Source organism: Podarcis muralis, chromosome 13 (genome assembly GCF_964188315.1).
Source record: "Podarcis muralis chromosome 13, rPodMur119.hap1.1, whole genome shotgun sequence".
Classification (NCBI taxonomy): Eukaryota; Metazoa; Chordata; class Lepidosauria; order Squamata; family Lacertidae; genus Podarcis; species Podarcis muralis.
The window spans coordinates 23,685,026-23,709,607 of record NC_135667.1 but is presented as its reverse complement, the minus strand read 5'-3'; the positions used below and the strand labels follow the sequence as shown (position 1 = coordinate 23,709,607).

The 24,582-nt window shown below is 45.3% G+C and overlaps 1 protein-coding gene across 1 annotated transcript; it reads left to right on the top strand.

Annotated features, from left to right (window-relative positions):
- Positions 1-1,191: 1,191 nt before the first annotated feature.
- Positions 1,192-24,363, top strand: LOC114583098 (butyrophilin subfamily 2 member A2-like). The gene is made up of 13 exons (XM_077917212.1): positions 1,192-1,739; positions 3,548-3,655; positions 4,901-5,254; positions 6,071-6,355; positions 6,800-6,898; positions 7,425-7,451; positions 12,498-12,524; positions 13,524-13,553; positions 15,013-15,039; positions 21,469-21,495; positions 22,631-22,651; positions 22,828-22,854; positions 23,517-24,363. Exons 2-13 carry the CDS (start codon positions 3,589-3,591, stop codon positions 24,113-24,115), a joined length of 1,590 nt encoding a protein of 529 aa, XP_077773338.1. The 5' UTR covers positions 1,192-1,739; positions 3,548-3,588; the 3' UTR covers positions 24,116-24,363.
- The last annotated feature ends 219 nt before the right edge of the window (positions 24,364-24,582 follow it).

Genomic DNA, 24,582 nt, shown 5'->3' with positions numbered 1-24,582 from the left:
GTAGGCAAAGGTTACAACCTCCCATCCAGCCAAGACTAAGACTTATTCAATGCCTAAATTGCCATATGTTGCGGCAATTGCAATGAGGTAGGTGAAACCCACCAAACGGGAACCAATTGGCCTGGTAGGAGAATTCCTGCCCAGCCCCGAAAACGGAAACCAACAATATCCAAGTACCAAACAAGTTTAATAATGGTGGGGAGGTAAATCTGGTGGTCCATCCCCCAGGAATATCCTGCTTCCAAGCCTGCTTGTGATTGTTCTACCTCGTAAGCAGCTAGTACACCTTGGGCTGTGCTCACATTTCCATTATACCTGCTCTAAAGAACCCTTTGGTGGTGGCACAATGAGACATATCTCCAGTAGGAAAGCCCATGAGAACTTGACATTGTGTGCTCTTGACAGATGCCATTTCTCAGTCTCAGGATCTAAGAGTAAATGTAGTTGTGTACATCAAATGTGTGTAGATGTGTGTCATGGTCCGGTCTATGGGTGATCAAAGTCCCGGCTGAGGACATCAGGACCGGGGGCAAGATGGCAGAGTGGGAGCAGGAATGAGAGTCCAGAAGCCAGGGGTCTGAGGGTCAGGAAGCAAGGAGTCACGAAGTCAAGGGTCCGAGGATCAAGAAGCAAGAAGCCCAAGGCAGGAAATGTGTTGCTGTGGCAAAGAGCCAAAGGGAAATGCTGACCTTATATCCCTTCCCGGCTCTTGCCACCAGGTGCAGTGAGTTACCAAGCGGCCTCACCTGTGCAGCCGCACCTTGCATCTCCAGAACAAATTTAGGAAGGCCCCAGTCCTGCAAAGCCCTACTGGTCACAGGGCCTGGCTCCTGCACACACTCCTGACAATGTGACATGAAGGCTGCCAACATTAACCTGGCCACATGGGAATCCCTTGCAGATGACCACAGTGCCTGGAGACAGACAGGTTGTGCATCCACAGCAGTGACCAGAGGAAGAATAGCCACTAGGAGGAGCAAAGAGAGAATAAATGCCATGGAGCCTCTACAGCAGCACAACTGCAGGAAGTAGAAGTAGGGTAGAAGTAAATTTGTAGCAAGCAAGGCAATAAACAGGGCTAAGCTGCACATTCACTGCATTAATTCAGATTGCCTGGTCTATCGTGATTTAGAAAGAATGAGTTGTGTGCATGCGTATGCTGCTGAATCTCCTTTAATGCTAGTAGTATAAACAAATCAGGGAAAGAGGGCATCAATTTGCATGTTCTGATTTCTACATTACATGTAGATGCAGATTTTGAAACAATTGCTATATTTTAAAGAGAAATTCAACACAGCTCATCAAAGAACGGATTTCTGTGACCAGGAGACTTGTGTGACTGTCGGGCTGTTGTCCTGATGCTAATTGTTGCTGCAGTACTTAAGGTCTCTGTTCTTCCTTCTTAAGGTTATCTTTAAACCAGGCTTGGGGTAGAGGGCTATTCATATAGGACCGTCCTTTCAAATGAAGCCCTGTCATCACTGCATTACCTCTACAAGTATCTGTGGAGCATAGCGTTTACATGGGACAAGCATAGTGTTTGCATAGGGCACTCCTCTATCCTTTGGAGGCAGGTGCTGACTGTCACAGGGCCATTAACTGTAGAGCAAATTGTTGGCAGTTACTTATATCTATGCAGAGCAGGAAAATGAAAGTAAATAATTACCTTAACAAAGGTCCGCCAGAAGCGGGAGCAAGGTACAGGAACTGACGAGCGAATCTCACCGTTTGCTAAGAAGGTAAGAAAAAATATTTCCAGAATTAATTTCATTCTTTTAGTGATTGGAATGTGTTTGTTTAATGATGAATTGGTGGTCAGGTGAAAGGAGAGAGGCTTTTCCCTTGCTTCCATGCAGGATATATATAGGATTAGTTTACCCTCATGTAGAAACTTTCAAGCCATGTCGGCAAATATACTTGTGATAGTAAATTTCAGGGGCTTCTTTGCAAAATGTAAGTTAACAAATATAAATGTGTGTGTGTGTGTGTGTGTGTGTGTGTGTGTGTGTTTGAGAGAAAGAAGAATGAAGGCAACATGCTCCTTTCTGCAGAGATCCTTCCTAGCCACACAAGCCTGAATACTCGTCATTGCTTCTTTCATTTGTAATGGACATAAAATGGCTGCTTCTTGTCACTCCCATTTGACACTGGCAAGTGATATTTATCCCTTGGCACACAGAGTTAGCTCTGCCATGGGGTGTCTCAGACTTTTTTGTACCTGCAACTTTTTAAATTTAGTATTGTGGTTTAACAATATTGGAGCAGGGCGTTCGATTTCCGGAAATGCTGACGAGATGTGGGGGAAAGCATCATCCATCCACTTACAATAGAGACAGAGTAGATGGCTTTTTACGATATATGCAATACATTTCTTTTATCAGATCTAAACTGAAACAGGATAAGAACATAAAATGTATTATATAAAAACAAAAGTAAAATCCTATGCATGCCTCATTTTCAGATAAGTGTGCCTATAGAATGCAGTTTTAGTTGACACATGCATTCTGCTGGTGTGGTGAAATACACAGCTATAAATCCCTTTGTTTTATTTAATATAATAATAAATTACAAATACACCTATTTGTGGAGAAGGAGTAGAAGAAAAGACAAACGGGGACACTGGAGTGAATGTATACTATATAAGTAGCAATCTCCTTTTCAAGTTGCTTCCAACTCTAGAGGAAAGCGAAGAAGGACTTACCAGTACCATTGTCACTTTATTTGTGCTCAAAGCAATACACATCAAATGCATGACCAAAAAATCACTATCCATATTAACCCATAAAAGCAAGTGAGCCCAGGCCAGAGAGTCCATATCATTGATTTCTGACAAAACTACCCAATTGACTTGACAGAATCATTGAGGCAGCCCCTCCCCCAGTGTCCCTAGGGCTACTGTCTTCCTTGAGGAAAATCAGAAACTGGGATGCCCAGGCTAGGGAGCATGGCAAATCAGCTCCTGATAGGTGACCTGAGAAAACTACTGGGACAGCCCCTCATTCACCTTCTCTGGGGCTATTAAAGTCCCATCTGCCCTGAGAGATGGCAAGGAAGCTGAGGCCAGGAGCAAATGTCATCAGTTTTCAGTCAGCCTGAGAGGTCTCAGTCACTACATTTGTGTTCTACTACAGTATTTTAAAATTGTAAATGACCTCTAGTGCATTGACTTAAAAGTGGTGTGTAATAAATGCAATAAATATATTAGTAAAATAAGTTCAATACAAGATAATCAAAATAACAAAAACACATCATAATAGAAAGATAAACTTCAAAAATAGCTTGGCTACCAGGAAGAACAAAACAAAACAATGTATTGAATACGGTCCACTGACCTACTTGCGAAAGAGGATGCAGATTTGCATAATATATACCATTCCTGGTATATATAGCATAAATTAATTTTTAACAAAGCCAAATTACATTACATGAAGATTAATGTACAAAAATGCCTATATTTATTTAAATAAAGTAGACAGAACTGTTGACAGTAATTAATAAATGGTGACCAGCGGATCTTGCAATTTTATATTTTATTTCTTTCTTTCAGCAATTGTACAAGTATAGTCCTATACTTCAGATCTTTGATCCATGTGTTCCTCATTAACGACTGCTTGCATCTTGATATTTCTTCAGATCTCCCATGTACTAATTGCAGGTAAGCAAGCTACTTTTGTAAGGTTTACTGCAGCGAGCAGTTCACCTCTGAGGTAATACTTCTGTGCGAAACACAGTAAGAGTTGTTTAATGAAGGATAATCCACCACTTTCCGAGGAATCCGTTCCACTGTTTAGCAACACTTACTGTCTGAAAGTTCACCTGCATTCTGCAGAATAGAGTGGGACTATTGCTTTTCTTCATCAGAACATTATACTTCAGTTGATACAGCCTAGAATAGCTTTTTTTGCTACTGCATGACAATGTTGACTCATGTTCAGATTGTGATCCACTATAACCCCTAGATCCTTTTCACATGTGCTATTGGCAAGCCAGGTGTCCCCCTCTTATATTTGTGCAGCTGGTTCTTCCTGCCTAAGTGCAGAATCTTACATTTGTCCCTATTGAAATTCATTTTGTTAGTTTGGGCCTAGTTTTTCAATCCATTATGGTCAACTTAAGGTTACCAGACATCCCCGTTTTCCAGAGACAGTCCCCAGATTTCCAAATCAGTCCCCTGACAAAATCCATCTATTTAGTAGGAAGTTGAAAAGTGTCCCCAGATTAGTTGAAAAAAATCAGGTAACCTTAGGTCAACTTGAATCCCAATTCTGTCTTCGGTGGCATTATCTACCCCATGCAGTTTGTTGTCATCGGCAAATTCGACAAGCATCCTCTCAATTCCTTCATCCAAGTAATTTATAAAGATATTAAACAACAACAGACCCAGGATTGAACCCTATGGCATCCTACTTGTCACTTTTTTCCAGGACGATGAGGAATTGTTAGAGAACACTCTTTGGGTTTGGTCCATCAACACGCTGCAAATCCACCTAACAGTTACCTCATCCAACCCACACATTATCAGCTTCCTCACAAGATTATCATTGCTGAAGGCTTGGCTAAAATCAAGGTACACTACATTCCCCTGATCCACCAAGCTTGTAACTCTATCAAAAAAAGAAGTGAGACTTGGCATGACTTGTTTTTGAGAAACCCATGCTGGATCTTTTAATTCATCACCCTGTTTTTAGGATGTGAAGATAGAGAGCATTTCATATTTAGAGTAGGAGTTGCACAATTGGGGCAAGGAACTGGACATGCTTAGCAGTAGGGGCTACCATGGCCCTAGCTGTTGGTGATGGGTGCCATATCCTTCCAGCCTCCAAAAAGAATTCCATGGAGGAATCACTGCCAGTAGTGGTCAGTTTAAGGTGAACTTTTGATTTTTTTTAATTCCCCAAAGGTCAATATGAAATCATTCCACCCCAAAAACCTATAGTTGGTTTCCTTGGAAAAGAAGTGCTCCTGCCATGTCAACTAACATCAAGGGTACCAGAAAGCACCAACATCCAGGTCCAGTGGATCTTGGATAAATCCTCAGAAAAAATTGATGTGAAATCCTACTATGGTCGAAACAGGCAAGAAACACAGGATAACAGATACCAAGATCGAGCTGAGCTTTCCCGTACTGATCTTAATAAAGGAAACATGTCTCTGATTCTGAAGAAAACCCATCTCTCTGACCAAGGAAACTACACCTGTATGATATTCCTTGGAGACTGGTATAATGAAGTGGTGGTTGAATTGGTTTTGGCAGGTGAGTTTATTCTTATTATTCTTATTATTAGGGTTGCCAAACCTCTGGGGCTGACCTGGAGTCTCTAGGTTTGCCTGCCCCATTCCAGGGTGCAGAAAGAGGACTTGAATCGCCAGGCAGGCAAGAGCACCTTTGGGGGAATACCATGTTTTTAGAAAACTCTGAATCCAGTTTGCAAGCTTCAACTCTGAAGAAGCCAATTGCTATATTTTGCATATGGAGGGGGTTGCCACTTAACCTCCTTCTCCAGGGCTCTGCGATGGGAGAGAAAGCAGAGGAAGAAAAGGAAATGGGCTGGGTTCTAGAGGAGGATGGGGTTAAGAGTATGCATGGACACTTGGCACAAGATGCATGGCTGCAGAAGAGAGAGGAGCACATGAAGAATAGCAGCAGCAGCCAAGCCTTGCTGCCTCCACCACCTACACCTAACTCCTGGATGTTCTTCTTGAGCACCTCTGAGGAAGCAGGGACATTGCCAGGTGCTGTGGGCCTTATTAAGCATAGATTTTCAGAAATACAAGTTGTCAAACCTAAAACTGTAGAACCCAGGTCAGTAACTCATTCATTCAGACTTCTCCATCTCTTTGCAGCCAAGAGCACTACTCACAGGACCAATCATCCTGTAGCTCAACAATACAATACAATACAATACAAAAAAAAGATTTTTGAATGGTAGCTTGGCACAAAATGTGTACTGTAAGAACTGACTATAATAAAGTATCATTCCTGGTGTTTGGTCAGAGTGCAGAAACTCTAGATAGGTTCTATCATATTTGGAATGATGGAAAATTAATATGTGGTGTTCTTCTTGTGCAGCAAAAGGAACAGAGCCCACCATTGCCTTGGTGGACTATAAAGGCTGGGGGATTGGCCTCACCTGCAGCTCCAACGGTTGGTACCCAAAGCCCAAGGCTTTCTGGCTGGACAGTGAAGGGAAAGTCCAAAGTAAACAGTCAGACACTACAATCACAGAGACCAAGGCAGGGAACTTCAGTGTTTCCAGTTCCGTTACAACAGAATCAGGAGTTGACCATGAAGTCTCTTGCAAAATCATCAACGAACTGCTAGGGATGGAGAGTGAATCGAGAATCCTGATCTCTGGTGAGTAGGGGTGAAGCAAAAGGGCCAAGAGGTTCGATGCTTTCACTGTGTTTTCAGTACAAGTACTGTATAGGAAGAGAGAGGTTTGGGAAATTTATTCCGTTTTGATGCCTCTGAAGTACACAAGGCTCTTTGTTTGAAAGGATTATCCAGATTATCTACAACTGTAGTTCTGTTCAGCAGCATTTCATCAGTTATCATCTGGGGTAAAGGCTAAAGTGTCTTCTGGTTCCCATATCCACTATTCACCAGAGAGGCAGGCAGGTCACAGCTGAAGCACCCCTATTGCCACAACTTCAGATCAATCCCTCCCAAAATGGGAGGTTCAGGAGAATTTGGGGCAATGGAGGTGAGTGGCAAAGTCAGACTCTGGTTAATTAGTTTTGCAACTTGAAACCGGTTGGGTTAGTTTTGCTGTAACTGAGATTTTAATGTGTGTTTCAGGTGCCCTTTATCCTGCCACTTCCCCTTGGCTAGCACCCTTCCTAATCATTCTATTGATTTACATCTGCCTTCTTGTTGGTGCTGGGTACAAAGTCAGACGTAAGTATTTAATCTCATTTTCATAATCTCATTAAACTGTAGATGTGAACTGTTACAGAAACTTTCTGTTTTTTTGTACCCATGTTTATAAAAATGAGTGTTGTGTTTTGGATATAGAGGGGGGGAAATACATACCAGTTAAATCAATACATATTTACTACAGCCAATAATTGCTCCTTAAACTGCTAAAATGAGCATAGTTTAAAAGCTGCTTCAGGCAATCAGAGTCACTTCCACAACAGATAGTTGGCAAATTTAATGTGGTTTTCATTTTAATATGAATCTACCTGCTTTGGGCTTAGCTAACCAAGTTGAAAACCAAGATGAAAATTTATTGAATTTTGTGATTCATTTTTTTCAAACTAGAAATATATTAGGGGAAAGTGTACACAAAAATGCACATATTAGTAAAAATAATGCATCATATTAAAGGAAATAGCCTTCAAAAATGTCTGTATTAGGAAAAATAAGGACTGTCAGATAAATAAATCATCTGGTTTCTATAATTTGCTATACTTTGTTTCAGAGAGTTATCAGAAGTTATCTCAATGTGGTAAGTAATTGACAATGACATATTTTATACATATTGTTTATGTAAGGGATCTTGGGGTTTGGAACTTAACTGGTTAAGAAGTTCCCATGATGCCTCAACATTCTGACGTCAGTTTTTAGAAGCTGGGAGGAGCTGGGAGGAGTTTCGTCTCTGTTCCCCTCTGGTCGTTGAGGGAGAAAGAGGCAGCTTTGTGATGGCTGCAAGGAGCCCAGGAGATCCCTGGGGGAATGTCGGCATAAAGAGCTGAAATGGACAAACCTGGACTCTGTGTGTGTTTGTCTGGAAGCTAAGTGAAAGGACGTGACTGTTTCACCGCTGTGCTCATCTCTGCTACTGGCGTGACTGGAGCTGACTGAGAGCGTGCGGCAGGGGAAGCGCGCCGGACCCAGCTGCGGCACTAAAGAGCTAATGGGGGACCAATAAATCCATTAGCGGGGGTCGCGCCAGCCTAATAAATCATTTCCACAGGTTATGGGTGCTTAATCACTGACCGTAAAACTGTCACTGGAAGTGCCGGAATGCGTTTGAAGTCGGCAGGAGTTTTTGCCTGGTGCTAAGAGGCAAAGGAATAGCTGCGGAGTTTAAAAGCGGCTGGCTGGAAGACGCAAAGAAGCTGCTGAGAAAGCTGCTGGGACACAGAGCTAATAGCTAAGAGCAGCTGGAAAATCGTTTCTCCACGGACGGGAGCCGGATAAAGCTGGTGAGTGAGCTTGGGGCCCCTTGGGAGAGCGGAAGAAGAAGGCAGGCTGCCAGGTCTTGGAGGACATTCCATGCTCACTTTAAGAAGTTGGGCAACCTGGCTGCTGATCTGAAGTCTATTGTTCTGGGTGCCGGGAGATGGCTGCTTCAGAGCAGGAGGCAAGATGGCGCTGATCACCTTCGTGAGAGCCGGTGCACAGCTGGGAAGGGCTGTGGGCCCCAGAGGGGGGGCGAAGGGACTATTGCCACTGCTGCGTGTGCTGTGAAGCCTCAGCAGGTGCCCTGGAAAAGGAAGACAAAAGCCTAAAAATGGCTGTAGCCCCTGTCCCTGATGCTTTAGCCTCAAGGAGTGCTAGTGAGCAGGTGGGGGGGCCGGACAATTCCAAAGGCACGTTTAAAAGTTTTCCACTGTACGTGCTGGACTGAAGTGGGCGGAGCTGGCAAGGAGTGTTTTTCCGGAAGAAGGCCAGCCGGGAGGAGCCCAAGAGCAGTGTTTTTCCACTGGAGTTCGTCTTTGCTACGTGTGCAATTTGACGGGACGCTTGCGACGCTGTTGCCCCCACCGGAGCAGAGGGGCAAGGCAGGATGTTGCCAAGGTCGACCAGCTGGGTTTCCAAGGCAACCAGTCTGGGAGAAGAAGGCCAGCGTGGGAACGCAAGGGAAGGACGTGTTTCAGACGCTGGGGAGGGTTGTTTTCTCATCACTGCTTCTATGGCAACTGTGAAGAACAACTCCAGCCAGGACACGGTGATGCGCTGGGTGTTTTGGATACTGCTGTTGGTCAGCACCTGCTAAGGAGGCCTGCTGGCAAAATGCGGAACTGCAGGGCTGTTTCAACAGGAACAATTGTTAGCAGACAGAATGAAAAGGATGGTTTCTGCTGTGGCTAACATGTGTTTTTCTCCTTTACAGGAGGGGCTGAGAAGAGCAAGGACAATCTCTTTGTTCTGGAGTCACCTCTGGAGGGTGGTGGGAATGCTGGAAAAGCACAGGCGCAGTGTGCTAAGGTTCCCAGTCATGTGCAAAAGCTGCACAGGTGCACAAAAGGGTGCAAGCTCCGGAAATGTGGGAGGTCCCTAGGGTGCAGGGCATGCAAAGGTGCACAGGTACACGAGAAGCGGAGGTAGAACTAAAGTTCTCCACCAAGGTGCAAGGGTTCAAGAGCGACCAAGGGTCACAGTTTACTGGGTCTGCTCTGGAGGAGGTTTTCAAGGAAAAGGAAGTACGTCACCAGGTGACGGGTGCAAAGTCTTCTCAAGGGAGAAGGGAGGCAGAAACTGAACCCGGTGATGGGGATCAGGTCCAGGAACAGGGTGTCAGAACCCGGTGATGGGGACCAAGTCCAGGGTCAGGGTTCAGGGCAGGTTTGGGCATCTCCAAGGGTTGTGAAAGGAGTGTCCAGGTGTGAGGCTTCATCTCCGTTTAGCATAATGGAGAAAGCTCACAAACAGGGTGTCAAGTCAGAGGGGGAAAAGTCTGACGGAGAAGACACAACTGCTGGCCCAAATGGGTCAGTAGGGTATCAGGTCACAGGTGCGTGGAAAAGTGTCGCACAGTGTGATTCTGGGAGTGTTGAAGGGGTTCAACAGGTGCCTGGGAAAGGTGCCGGAAAGGGGCACAAGGCAAAGGGAAAGGTGTTGAACTCAAAAGGGTCTTGTCAGAATGGTTTCGGCAAGAGGGGGTCTTGGGGTTTGGAACTTAACTGGTTAAGAAGTTCCCATGATGCCTCAACATTCTGACGTCAGTTTTTAGAAGCTGGGAGGAGCTGGGAGGAGTTTCGTCTCTGTTCCCCTCTGGTCGTTGAGGGAGAAAGAGGCAGCTTTGTGATGGCTGCAAGGAGCCCAGGAGATCCCTGGGGGAATGTCGGCATAAAGAGCTGAAATGGACAAACCTGGACTCTGTGTGTGTTTGTCTGGAAGCTAAGTGAAAGGACGTGACTGTTTCACCGCTGTGCTCATCTCTGCTACTGTCGTGACTGGAGCTGACTGAGAGCGTGCGGCAGGGGAAGCGCGCCGGACCCAGCTGCGGCACTAAAGAGCTAATGGGGGACCAATAAATCCATTAGCGGGGGTCGCGCCAGCCTAATAAATCATTTCCACAAGGGACACAGAGTTAACTAGAATGTTATCAGGAGAGGTATAAAGGATCGTAATCAAATTCCCTGGCACATCTGTTTTTCTTTCCTTGGATGAAAGCAAATTCCACCTCTACAGAGGATCAAGCCTTATTCAACTATGGCTAACCATGGAATATTCTGTTATTTAGCTTTTCTGGGGTTTTATTTGCCTTTTAAAATGTTTATTTGTTGATGTAAAATTGTCTTCGTGTGTTCTGTGAATTCGTTATATTCACACTTTTGCTATCTGATCTTCTGATGAAGAGCAGTCAAGATACATTTTGAGTATTGAAGTTGTCTCTAAGTGATGGACAAAGCCACTTCCGAGCTGGAGAGGAGGTGGGATTGTGGGCCCACCCCCTCCCACGCACGCGGGGGCTGGGTCTTAGCCCCCACGAGAGCAGGGGAATCCTTGGGCACGTCACCGACCTGACCAGCCAATCAGCAGGCCGGGGAGGTGTGGCCTTAGCACATTTAAGGCTGGCGTGCCCGGGGACCGCCCTCTCTTCCCCGTTCCAGCTGCTCCGGTTTTCCCATCCCACCCACCCTTAGGTTTAGCTAGCTTTGACCTTGCTATGGACTTCGGTTGGTCGCTGCAAGGGGCCTGGTAGGAATTTTTCCATTTGGCAAATTTCCAGCCATTTGGTTTTTTCGCCTACCTCGTAGCAAACGTCACAACTTTCGCGGTATTGGCGGTTAGGCATTCGCAGGGGTAATTGTTATGCAAATGACAAGGAAAAGGGTAGTCCGGTAGAGGACTCCGGGGGGGCGTTGCCCTGTCCAAAACCGAGGGAGGTGAGGGCCTAAGGCACACCCCCGAGTGATGACACCCAGGGGATCCTAGTTGGCGTACTTCAGCAGGACTCCCCCGGCTGTGGTTAACCCTTCCCGGTCACCATGCCGGGTAGTCGGTAGGAGCCAATGCCTAAGGCCAATGCCTTCCAATTCCTGTAATCAATAAAGTTGTGGCCTTTTACGCCCATTAACTTTAAATAATGTTTCCGGTGTCTTCATTTCACTTGGGGGGAGGGGACTTGCCACACAATTAAAATCATACCCTCCAACATTTCTCTGATGAAAATAGGGGTGTCCCAATTCTTGATGATTTTACTATTTATACCCCAGACATCTGACTGGGTTGCCTAGCCACTCTGGGCAGCTTTCAACATATATAAAAACACAATAAAACATTTAAAAAAAAAAAACCCACCTTCCCTATATAGGATTGCCTTCAGACAGCTTGGGAGTCAAACCCATACCCTCTAACATTTCTCCAATGAAAATAGGGACATCCTGAGGAAAAATGGGACATTCTGGGATCAAATCAGAAACCAGGACAGCTTCTCTAAATCAAGGACATCCCTAGAAAAAAGGGACACTTGGAGGATCTGGTAGATGAAGTCATGCTCAGACATAGTATACCTGCTGAGATCAGTAGGCTCAACTGAAATAAGATAATTTACTATAGTGAATCTACTTTGATTATGATTTGTTAGATATAACCAAGAAGTGGGGGAAACCACAATGGCTATGATTAATTTCTAGTTGTTTTGGAGAGAAGCATTAGATGTATGCTTTCTGTTTCTGGAGATGACACCAACCTTAAATATTGCCACTGGAATCCCTGGTGACCTTAGTGGCTAGGAGTGCTTTGTATCACCTTGGGCAGGTGCTACAGCTAAAATCATTCCTGAACTGTGATGGCTTGACTGCAAGAGTTCAATCACTGGAAATGCCAAGACCCTAGTAATTCAATCTATACAGGACTTCTCTTGTGGTTGATCTGGAAACTACAGTTATTGCAGAATGCTGCAGTACAGTCTGCACTGGCTGCAACTTCGTTACAAAGCCAAGTTTAAGGTACAGAATTACTATTAGTATGTAAAGTCATTAACAATTTGGGACCACTTTACATGCCAATTTGAATGTTTCAGTCTGCACAACTTGCACTTTTGCAGGCGCCACAAACTTCTTTATTTCAGCAAGTCTCCCCAGATATATATATTTAGTTATCTATGCTCTGTTTCATTGATATTTATCTTCTGTATACTTTGTAATCAATCTTGTGGGTTTTAACTGAGTTTAGCTGTGTTTTATCAATAGTTTCAGTCTGTACATCACTTTAAAAGCTTTATGATTGTGGTCTATGAATCTTTCTAAATAGATACAGAGTGGCATATAATGTTCAGTAAATAAATGAATAATGTTGCAATGCATCTTGTTTTCTGCAGAAAAACAGATGACTGAAGCAGAAGCTGGTAAATGCCTCTCAGAGAGATTCACTTCTTCTATAGTACTGTTCCATAATTGTTTATATTTTTAGCATATGCCTCTCCCTAGCAGTATTGTTTTCAGGCTGACTAACAGTAACACTTTTTTAAAAGCCCAGTAAAGAGTAGCAGGAGAAAAATAGCAACATTTTAACCACAATAAATGAGTAAACCACAGAATATTTTTTTTAAAAAATGATCTTATTACCTGGCAAAACTTAATGAGCTGGAATAGCTATATGACTGGATGGTCATACAGTAGCCCTGGTGACTGAAGCTATTCAAAGCAGAGGTTGGGTTGAGCAAGGAAGGAATAATCCTGTCACATCCTCAAGATAACTTGTCAAGGTAATGCTTTATATACCATATTGTCAGGGAACTGCCATCAGTGACGGAGGGAGAGAGCAAGCTCCAGAGGGATCCCAGAGAGCGTCCCGGGATTGGGAGAGGCAGCCCATCTTCTGGGGAAGGGAATCAGGGTAGCTCCAGTGGAGAAGGGGGGCAGATGGGGGAATCAGAGAGGCGGTCACATGACTCTTTGCCGAAAACCAGCGGGGAGAGGAAGGGTCCTCCGCTGCCTACACCCTCCTTGCGCAGAAGGCTTCCGCGCAGGGAGAGTAGGAGGAGACTGGGCGTCAAAGAGCTTCTTTGCTGGAAGAAACGCCCACTGACAGATTCTGCCAGCGATTGAGACAGCCACGGCTAAAAGGCTGTCAGGACAGGAAAGGTTCACTCAGGCAACCCAGCCAGGTGTTGGCACAGGCTTACGCACAAGCATCCCCTAGAACCATTACACATATCTTGTATTATTAATAGTAGTTGTGTTGGCAATAGTAACTAACAGGCAGAGTAGTAGAAGGGACTCTACCCACATAAGATACCCCTTTAGCTATATTGGTGGAAGTAAATTCTTGATTAATCATACTTACATGGATGTATAGAGTGTGTGTGACTAACTGTGGAATTTTTTGCTATCACTGTTTTCAGAGCAAAATCATCTTCAAACCAACGCAATAGGTAAGATGAGATTGTTTCTCTTTTCTCAAGCTCCCTTTTATATATAGGCAGGATTTCTTCTATACTTGCAAGATTTCAAAAGTCCAACTTTCTGCAGTATAGGTTCATCGGTTCATCTCCTGTCTAGGCATTTCGTATTACTATGAAGTTTTACTCCTGGAACCATGTTCAAATTGACAACTGCAAGAGGCATTTCAAACTGAAGGCATTTCATAATGCTGACAGTTTGGAGGGTCTTCCAGATATATCAAAAAAAGAAAAGATCAAATAGATCCATTAGCTAGAGAGGAGAAAGCCAAGTAGAAGGAGATATGTAATCATGTTTATATGTTTGGGGAGGGGGGTTAAAATAGGGAGAATAATATATGTATTCTTCTGATTTTAACATGTGACTTATAAAGTACCAGGAATTCAAGTGGTAAAACATTGTGGGCAAGCCCTGCCACTGCCTATGTATGGTCACAACTCAAGCATTGAGTGTCTCAAGTAATTTTCATGGCAGATTTGCAAAAAGCCATCTTCTGCCTCCTGCTTTTTTAAGATCCACTGCTAGAGAGAACTCTCACGTGCAGAAGCTAAGTAAGTCAGGAAGAGCAGTTTCCACCCCAGCAGGATTGCAGCCCAGTCCCCCCACACACACTGCCTCTCCCCTCTGCCAATGGCTATAGCTCTCCTGAGCTTGGCTGATGAGCTGGTCATCACTTTCCTCTCTCTCCCATGTGAGTCTCTGGGCAGACCCACAATATGCCTTTTGGAGCACATCCAATGGAACACAGCCAGCGCTTCCAGGGTGAAGAACATCTGCCAAATGACAAGCAAAGAGGCCCAAGTTTTTGTTTTGATTATGATTTTTTTTTTTTTACCTCTGTGCTCGGTGTAAAACTTCTACTTTGCTTATTTCCCCTTTTCGTCTTTAACCTCTCCTTTTTTGAAGAAGAAGAAGAATTGGATGAAATTGTCAGGCATGCCCCCCCCATTCAGTTGGGATGAATCCTTCCAAAATTAAAAAGAATACCTGCTGCAAAGTTTCTGCAAGAGTAGACTTTGCGTTTGAGGTAGCTAACAAGAAGTCACATAAATTGCCTTGTTGTTTTACAGGCATATATGAAAACAGCATATATGAGAGAAGTACTTCTGGGAAAGAAATATTCCAAATTATGGACAAATAGGTGTAGGGTTGTTTTGTGCTGGGCACAAACCAAATTAAAAGGAATTTGCTTCCCTGTCTGTGGTTTTGAGCAAAATTTTATTATGAAAATAGCACACATCATACAGGTATCCATAGGAAGGTAATCTACGCAACTGTAAAAGGAGGACAGACGCTATAAAATTACGATGGATGGAGGATGGGCTGCTTCAGGCTAGTGTTCTGCTCAAATTGTACCAAGTATCCCAGGAACTGAATGAAAAGTTGGGTACATGTGTGCTAAGATATACTCTTTTTCATTTATTGTTGTAGAAACTGAGAGAAAAACAGGACAAGCAAGTGAGTATCCTTTGAATGAATAACTAGCCACAAAGTGCCTGTTGTCTTTGATAAACTGCAAGCTTCTTTCCAGCACTTATGTGAGCCATTCTTACCAGCTCCTTGATACACAACCAAAGGCCAGCAGACTTGGGTTGGCGCTGAGAGAGTCCTTGGGGTTTTCTCTCTCTTCCCGATCTCCAGATAGGCATTTGGGAGGAAGGGTTGTATATATATTTCAAAATGAGTCTATGAGCTGAAAATAGAGACAATGTACCTACTTTTATAACCCAAGAAAATCTTTAATTAAAATTATTTTCAAAATAGAAAATAAATATAATAAATTTAAATAATAAAAATTATTTTAAAAATAGAAAATGAAATAAACAAATCCATGTTCCTAGTAGAATAAAGAGCATGGGGAACAAGCTCACCTATTGACTGCTAAATCAATAACTTTACTGGATGTTGTGCTGATGAATCATTCATTGTTCTTGAGGCAGTGAAATAACTCTGTCAGGGAACTGCCATCGGAGGAACCGGTGGTGGAAGGGCTCACGCAGGCTGGGAGAGAATCAGCAGCAGAAGCAGGAACCAGCAGAGGGAGAGGTGGGGCTCTGGTGGAAGGGCTCACGCAGGCTGGGAGAGACTCAGCAGCTAAAGCAGGAACCAGCAAGGAGAGAGGTGGATCTCTGAGGGAAAGCGAGCAGGAGGGAGGGCTCAGGGACACGTCCAGCGAGAACAGTGGGGAGGTATCTGAAGCTCCCATAGGGAGACCCACTCCTCGCCGGAAACTGTCACGCCGTGAGTCCAGAAGACGTGTTTCCGTTAAGGAGCTTTTATGCTGGAAACGATTCCGAAAGCAACCACTGTCGGAATCTGCAAGTGACTAGAGCAGCCATGTCTGAGGGGCTCTGTCACAGACAGAAGTTTGTGGGCTTGAACAAACTCTGAGGGACTGCGATTTTACGCACAAGCAGCTCATCATCCCATCACAGCATTCCGACAGTCTTTGTAAGCTGTTTGTGCAGGAGAAGGCATCATGAGCGACCCAGCCGGAACCGGGCAAGCAGGAGCTGGAGCAGGGCCAAGCCTGGAGGAAAGCTACCGGGCGTTGGAGATCCAGCTAGCGCTGCAGACGGCAAGGCTTGAGGAGAGAAGGGCTCAGGATGCAGACAAAAGGGGAAAAGCCACCCAGTTCCCCAGAAAGGTACCAGGATTGGTGCAGAAGTTTGGGGGGGACCCCAAGGACTACCATGCCTTTAGAACAGAGATGCAATATGCCCTCAATGTGCAGTTTGATGAATTCCCTGACGAGGAATCGCGAGTGGCTTTCGTGATTGGGCATCTTGAAAAGGGAGCACGGGATTGGGTGAGACCCATGATGGCAACGAATAGTGCCGTCCTAAAGGACACAATGAAGTTCTTTCGTGCCATGGATCTGATGTTTTCCAGCGATATTGAACAGGGAGTGGTGCGCAGGCAGCTAATGGCTTGCAAACAGGGGAGCCGATCTGTCCGTGAGTACTGGACTGAGTTCACCATGTTGGTTCACAGATTGGGGTGGGACTTATCGGCGGAACCCATTCAGATGCTATTTGAAGAAGGTCTGGCTCCGGTTGTGAAAGATGAACTGGCCAGGGGTCCCAGGGCGGATTCTATGGATCAGCTGAGCAAATCTGCGCTGACCATAGGGGCACGCCAGGAGGCGAGAGCTTTGGAGAGGCGGGAAGGGAAGGGGGAACGTTGGAAGGAGTTCCGCATTCCAGACATTCCAGAAACAACTTTCCCGCCGGCAGAGCCGATGGAAATCGGAACAGCGCGCGCGCGCGCAGTTTCAAAGCCCAGTGAAGGGGGAAAGAAGGAGGGAAAAGGCGCCCGGAAATGCTATCTCTGCCAACAGCCAGGTCACTTTGCCAGAGTCTGCCCCCAGAGGAAGGAATGGCAAGGGATGGTGGGAGCTGTTGAGGGTAGAGAGGAGGAAAAACCGGAGCAAGTAAAAGCCAACGCCTGGTTGCCACAGTCGGGGCACAGCAGCCAGGCCAAAGAGCAGTGAAAGTGCCCACGCCAGAACCTCCTAAACCTGCCCTAGTGATTGAAGTGTCGCTGGAGCTGCAAAACGGATACCCCCTAAAGATAAAGGCGCTGTTGGATTCAGGCAGCTCCTGCAATTTCATAAGCAAGGAGTTTGCAGCTGAACACCAGATACAGACTGTCCCTTTAAGCAACCCCCTGCAGGTGACCACGATCGATGGCAGGGAGTTGTTGGGAGGAGAAGTCAGCTTGCAGACAGTCCCTATGATAATGAAGGTGGCAAGGCACACCGAACTGATAGCTTTTAATGTGGCCACCTTGGGAGGAGCCCCTATTATTTTGGGGATGAGCTGGCTAGCGTTACATGATCCGCTGGTGGGCTGGCATCAGAGAGTGGTTTCCTTTAGTTCAGCACATTGCTTAGAACACTGCGAAGGGGGGAAGGGTTCAGCAGGGGCCCAAGCCACCCTAGCAGGGACGGAAGTAATGGAGAAAGTGAAGGTACCACGACAATACGCAGATCTCAGCGACGTGTTCAGCGAGAAGGAAGCTGACCAACTACCCCCGCATAGACCCTTTGACTGTCAAATCAATTTACTCCCTGGGGCACAGCTTCCTGTAGGCAAGTTGTACGCCATGTCAGACAGAGAAATGCAGGAGCTAAGGGAGTTCATTGACAAGAACCTGAAGAGAGGTTTCATCAGAGAGTCCAGAGCGGTGGGAGGTAGCCCAGTGTTTTTTGTGGATAAAAAAAACACGGACAAGCCGAGACTTGTGTGTGACTTCAGGGGGTTAAACGCAGTGTCAGAACCATTGGCCTTCCCAATGCCCAGGATTGAAGACATTTTGACCAGGGTGCGGAAGGGAAAGATTTTTACAAAGCTGGACCTAAGGGGGGCGTACAACCTGATACGTATAAGGAAAGGGGATGAATGGAAAACCACCATGTTCACCCCTTTGGGGGCATTTGAATATTTAGTTATGCCATTTGGATTACAAGCAGGGTCGGCGTGCTTCCAAGCTTTTATGAACCACGTACTGGGGCCTTTGCTTTACAAGAATTGTGTGGCCTTCCTAGATGATGTGTTGGTGTATTCTGAGAATGAGGAGCAGCATGTGAGAGACGTCAGAGAAGTGTTGAGCAGGCTGCAAGCCAACCGGCTGTGGGTGAAACTGGAGAAGTGTCAGTTTCATGCCAAGGAGGTGGAGTTCCTGGGGTACCGCCTGTCAGACAAGGGATTGGCCATGGATCCCGGCAAGGTCCAGGCAGTGCTGGAATGGAAAACACCCAAAACAAAGAAGGATGTGCAGAGGTTCCTAGGGTTTGGGAACTTTTATCGTAAGTTCATCCGAAACTTTGCCCACCTGACGGCGCCCATTACAGACTGTCTCAGCAGTAAGAAGAAATTCGTTTGGACTGAGGAGGCGGAGCGAGCTTTTGAGGAACTGAAAAGGGCCTTCGCCTCGGAAGAACAACTTCTGCATGTGGACTTACAAAAAAAGATGAGGGTCGAAACAGACGCATCAGACAGAGCCATAGGGGCGGTGCTTCTTCTGCAGCCAGGGAAGGAGGAGTCAGAGTGGAGACCGTGTGCCTTTTTTTCGCGAAAACTGAACAAATCCGAGAGGAATTACACGGTGTATGACCGAGAGCTTCTTGCTATTCATGAGGCTTTCCGGAGATGGAGGCACCTGCTAATTGGCGCACAACATAAGGTGCAAGTGTGCACTGACCACAAGAACCTAGAGTATTGGAGAACGGCACGAGTGCTCAACCAATGGCAGTTGAGATGGGCCCAGGAGTTCTCCAAATTTAACTTTGAGATTTGTTACGTGCCAGGCCCAGAGAACGTTAGGGCGGACGCTCTCTCACGCAAACCTGAATATTTGGAGGGGGAGGGAGCACCCGAAGAAAGACATGTCATTCCAGAGGACCGCTGGGTGTGTGGGGCGGCATTGGTGGGGCAAAGAGAACTGGTAGAGGGAACGGAGAATGATGAATACGCCCAGGACAAACTTAGGGGTCTCAGGAGGGAGGGAGATAAACCCGGAGGTTTTGAGGAGAAAAACGGGGCATTGTATTACAAGGGAGCGTTATATATACCTGAAGGTGATTTGAGAGAGAAGGTACTCAAGCAGCTGCACGATAGCCCCACAGCAGGGCATTTTGGGCAACACAAAACCATGTGGCTGGTCACCAGGGAATTTTGGTGGCCCAAGGTCAGGGAAGATGTGCGGGAGTATGTGAGAGGGTGTGACCAATGCCAGCGAGCCAAAGGGGAGAGGCGGGCGCCGGCAGGGTTATTAGAGCCGCTACCCACACCTGAAAGACCATGGGAAGCAGTGGCAATAGATTTTATGACTGATCTGCCAAAGTCCAGAGGGAAAACAGCCATTATGGTTGTGGTAGACCTGTTAACCAAAATGGCCCACTTTATAGCCTGCTCACATGCTGTCACGGCCGAAGAAACAGCTAAATTGTTTGTAGAAAATGTGTTTAGGTTGCATGGCGCCCCCTTGAGGGTGGTTTCAGACCGAGGGAAACAATTTACTTCCAGGTTCTGGAGGAAGCTCATGAGCTTACTGCATGTAGAGGTCAATTTTTCGACTGCCCGGCATCCTGAAACCAACGGGCAGGCAGAAAGAGCCAATGGCATCCTCCAGCAATATTTGAGGTGTTATGTCAATGACAGAGAGAATGATTGGGTGGAGAAGCTGGCGTTGGCGGAATTTGCCTACAACAATGCGGAGAACGTGTCCACGGGGATGAGCCCCTTTTTGGCTAATTACGGGTGCCATCCCAGGGCTTTCCCAGGAGGGGAGGGGGAGAGATGGAGCGTTCCAGCTGCCGAACAGTTCGTAGAAGAAATGGAAGCGATCCATCGCCAGCTCCAACTAAATTTAGACAGGGCCAAGGAGGAATATAAGAGGCAGGCAGACAAGAACAGAAGAGAAGGTGAAACCATTAGGGTGGGGGACCAGGTGTGGCTGTCAACCAAAGGGTTACCCTTCAAAGGGGGTTGTAAGAAGTTAAGACCCAAAAGACTGGGCCCATTTGAAGTCACGCAACAGGTCAACCCAGTGGCTTTCAGACTCCGGTTACCGAACCACATGAAGCTGCACCCAGTTTTCCACAGATCGTTGCTGTCACCGTATAAAGGGGACAGAGAAGGGAGGGTCACTCGGGGACCAGCAATGGAGGAAAGGGAACAAAGCTACCATGTAGCGGAGATCCTCGATTCCAGGTGGAAGGGAGATCAAGTAGAGTATTTGGTAATGTGGGAAGGGGAACCGGAGTCGGAAAACACCTGGGTCATGGCGGAGGATGTCAATGACGAGGTTTTAATAGAAACTTTTCATCAGAGGTTCCCACGCAAACCTCAGCCTGTAGCGAGGTTCCGGAGGGAATACTTTGCCACCACCGACGAAGAAGAGGAGTGGGAGGGGTTCACAGATTCCGAGGAGGAGGAGGAGTCAGCGAGCCGGAACGGAGACCGATGGAGGGAAATGTTCGAGACGTCTGAAGATGAAGAGGATTCTTTTCAGGGTTTTACCTCCTCACCACCCAGAGGAGAGGGAACGGGAGAGGGTGAAGGGGGCCTTGGAGGGGAGGTGGATGTCAGGGAACTGCCATCGGAGGAACCGGTGGTGGAAGGGCTCACGCAGGCTGGGAGAGAATCAGCAGCGGAAGCAGGAACCAGCAGAGGGAGAGGTGGGGCTCTGGTGGAAGGGCTCACGCAGGCTGGGAGAGACTCAGCAGCTAAAGCAGGAACCAGCAAGGAGAGAGGTGGATCTCTGAGGGAAAGCGAGCAGGAGGGAGGGCTCAGGGACACGTCCAGCGAGAACAGTGGGGAGGTATCTGAAGCTCCCATAGGGAGACCCACTCCTCGCCGGAAACTGTCACGCCGTGAGTCCAGAAGACGTGTTTCCGTTAAGGAGCTTTTATGCTGGAAACGATTCCGAAAGCAACCACTGTCGGAATCTGCAAGTGACTAGAGCAGCCATGTCTGAGGGGCTCTGTCACAGACAGAAGTTTGTGGGCTTGAACAAACTCTGAGGGACTGCGATTTTACACACAAGCAGCTCATCATCCCATCACAAACTCATTATCATAAAAGTTTATATGTGATAACAACAGTTTGCAATATATACATTGGAGGGACATGGCTGCAGTGGGGAAGGAGGAGGTGAACACCCAGCAATGGTGAGCACCAGGGGTGGATGCCTGGCAATGGCAAGGAATCAGGGGGTCATGGGGAACAGCATTGTGGGTTTTGCATGTAGCATGCACTGAAAGCAACGTATGACCTATATGGATTTTCAGTTGTGTAGCTTGACCTCACATCTTATTCATTCACTTCTTCTTGTTTATTTTCTTAACTCTTCATTGTATTAATTCAAGTCATTCTTTTATAGGTGTTTTGGAACTAGAACGCCGTGTTGGTGAGACAAAATTTGATGTATGGATTTGGAGTCAGGGATTAGGGACTGAATTAATAGGGAAGGAGTAGGACGGTGACATGCATTTTGGTAGGAGAAAGTACTGTATTTTGCAATTTGGATCAGAATTGTTTTTTGCTAACATTTATTTCATGTATAGTTAGTACTATATAGAATTCCAAATATATAATAGTATTATGAGTTTACCCTGCAATATATTTTTCTTAGGTTGGATCCAGATTAAGTTAGTTGCACTTAGTCCACCTTTAAATCAATGGAACAAATAGGTCACCATGACTAATTTCTTACTTTAATTTCAATAGGACCTAAGTGTGACCAATATCACATCTGCACCATACATTTAAAACAATATTATACCACTTTATCAGTATTGGCTTTCCCCAAAGCATCTTGGAACCGTTATTTGTTAAGGGTGCTGGGAGTTGTGAGGAAACACACACAACCACTATTCCTTTAAAGCCCTAAACAGTCTCCGTCCTGTATACCTGAAGGAGCGTCTCCACACCCATTGTTCAGCCCGGACACTGAGGTCCAGCGCTGAGGCCCTTCTGGCAGTTCCCTCACTGTGAGAAACCAAGTTACAGGGAACCAAGCAGAGGGACTTCTCGGTAATGGGGCCCGACCTGTGGAACGACCTCCCATCAGATGTCAAGGAAATAAGCAGCTATCCTATTTTTAAAAGACATCTGAAGGCAGCCCTGTTTAGGGAAGTTTTAAATGTTTAATGCTGTATTGTTTTTAACACTTGATTGGGAGCTGTCCAGAGTGGCTGGGGAAACTCAGCCAGATGGGTGGTGGGCGGGGTATAAATAAATTATTATTATTATTATTATTATTATTATTATTATTATTATTATTATTATCATCATTATTATTATTCCCCTCACAGAGCTGCACTTTCCAGAGGATTGATGCTTAAACCACCGTGGGAATTGTAGTTCTATAAGGCGTCTCCTAACAGCTCTCAGGATCCTTGACTGCAGTTCCTAGGATGCTTTAGGGGTAGTCATGGAATAATAATAAATATAAGTTGAGGATGTGGACTAAGTTTGTCATGATGTGCAATCCCATATATTTTGACAATGATATCACTAAATGGAATATTCTTTCACTTCAGGTCAAATCTTCAATGAACTGGGTAAGGCAGATGGCTTTTGATGAGGCAATGATTGTTCTGTACTGAAGTATTGTTTTCTAGTATGTTAATTGAGTCTAAATCACTTTATTCAATTCTGAAAAATTCTGGGTTGTTCACTTGTTTCATAGATGTTTCTCTGTTCTCTATGATTGATAAATTTTCTCTTCTGCTTCTAGAGGTTAGAAGAGCTCAGCAATACGCAGGTAAGGAAATTGTCCTAATTAGGCTTAATGCATGGATGTGCATACATGACTCAAATGTCATCACTCAGTGACTTTTCACTTGTGGTCCTTTTTCATATGAAAACATCACAACAGCAATGGATTAATTCAATTTGTGCTTTCATAGTTTTAAGTCTGAGGCAATCAGAATTCAACAGCGGGGAGTCTAAAACTGTCCTATCCTTGCTCCAGTTGTATGAAAGTGCAGAGCTGACATGCACACAGACCAGAGAGGAACTGAGCTAACAGATTTCTTTAGGACTGTACTTTGCATGTGGCTGTCTGTATAGAGAAGTCAGCACTTGAGCTCTTTCTCATGTGTATTATTATTAATTTATCTCAAAAGAGCCCAGGGCAGAAAACAGATACACAATGTAAAATTAAAAACAAAACAAATACATTCTGAAACAGGGGAAGGGGTATCATGACACCACTACAGCCATGTCTTTCTATTGTACTGAGTTCCTACACAAGTGTTTTAGCATTTCTATATAGACAAACAAATGAAGTTTCTGTATCCAAGTTGTGCAGTAACTATAATTGGTCAGCTATGAAATAAAATGTGTTTTCTACAGCAGATTGAAACATCTATGCTCCTGAACTAAAAATTGTTTCCTTTCTCCCTGTGATTGCTTCCCTTATAGTTGCTGTCACTTTGGATTCATATTATAAACATCCAGAAATCAGCATCAGTGAGGATAAAGAAAGAGCCAGCCTTCAAACTCTCCCCCCAGAGAAAGAAGAAACTGCTATGGGAACTCAGATTTTTGTGGGGAAAGAAGGTTATGCTGCTGGGAAACACTACTGGGAGGTGGAGGTGGGAGAGAGGTTGGACTGGGAGCTGGGGGTGCTGACTCAGGCTGAAAAGGACAAATTCCGAAAGAAAAAGGTTGCTAAGTCCTTTCAGGAAGGCTGCTGGGCTCTCAAAAGCAGCCAAGGAAAATTCTTTCCCAGTCCATGTGAGAAAGAGATTGAAAAGAAGCAAAATGTGTCTTATTCAGTGATTGGTTTGTTACTGGATCAAGAAAAATGGGAAATCTCATTTTATAACTCCAGAGATGCCTATTTCCTTATAGATTCTATCCCCATTAAATCCAGGGACAACTTGTACCCATTTTTAGCTTATGGCAGTGCTTCAGAAAACAGTGGTCCAAAGCCATCAGAGAAAAGCAATGCTTCAGAAAACAGTGGTCCCAAGTCATTAAAGATAAATCTTTCAAACTTTGTAAAGAAACACTTCTAGAAAAGAAGAGTTCTCAGGGAAGAACTGTTAGCATGAAATGCCCAGGCTTCACAAGGAGGGTAGAATAATGGAAACAGTACTAGCACGATTGAACTGATGGATATTTTGCTTTGCTTTTGCCATTTCTTTTTCTTTTATTTGTTTTTAAAAACCACTGCTATGGATGTACATTTATGGCACCAACTCAACCACCATACTGTACATTTTCCTTCATCTTTCTGTATGAGCCTTTGCCATATTTGTAATTAAAAAAAATTTAAAATACTAAAAACAGAGTTTGTTGGGAGTTGAATGCTAATAGTGGGGTCCTCACCCCCCCACACACACACACAAGTGAAAGCCTTTACGTAGTAGAGTTCATGTGCAAAGCAGGCAGCAGAGTCGAGATTGAAATGGGGCAAACTGTGTTTAAGGAAGAGTTGAGATAAGTAAGAAAGAAGGTGAAAGGGAAAAGTGAGCGAATGTGA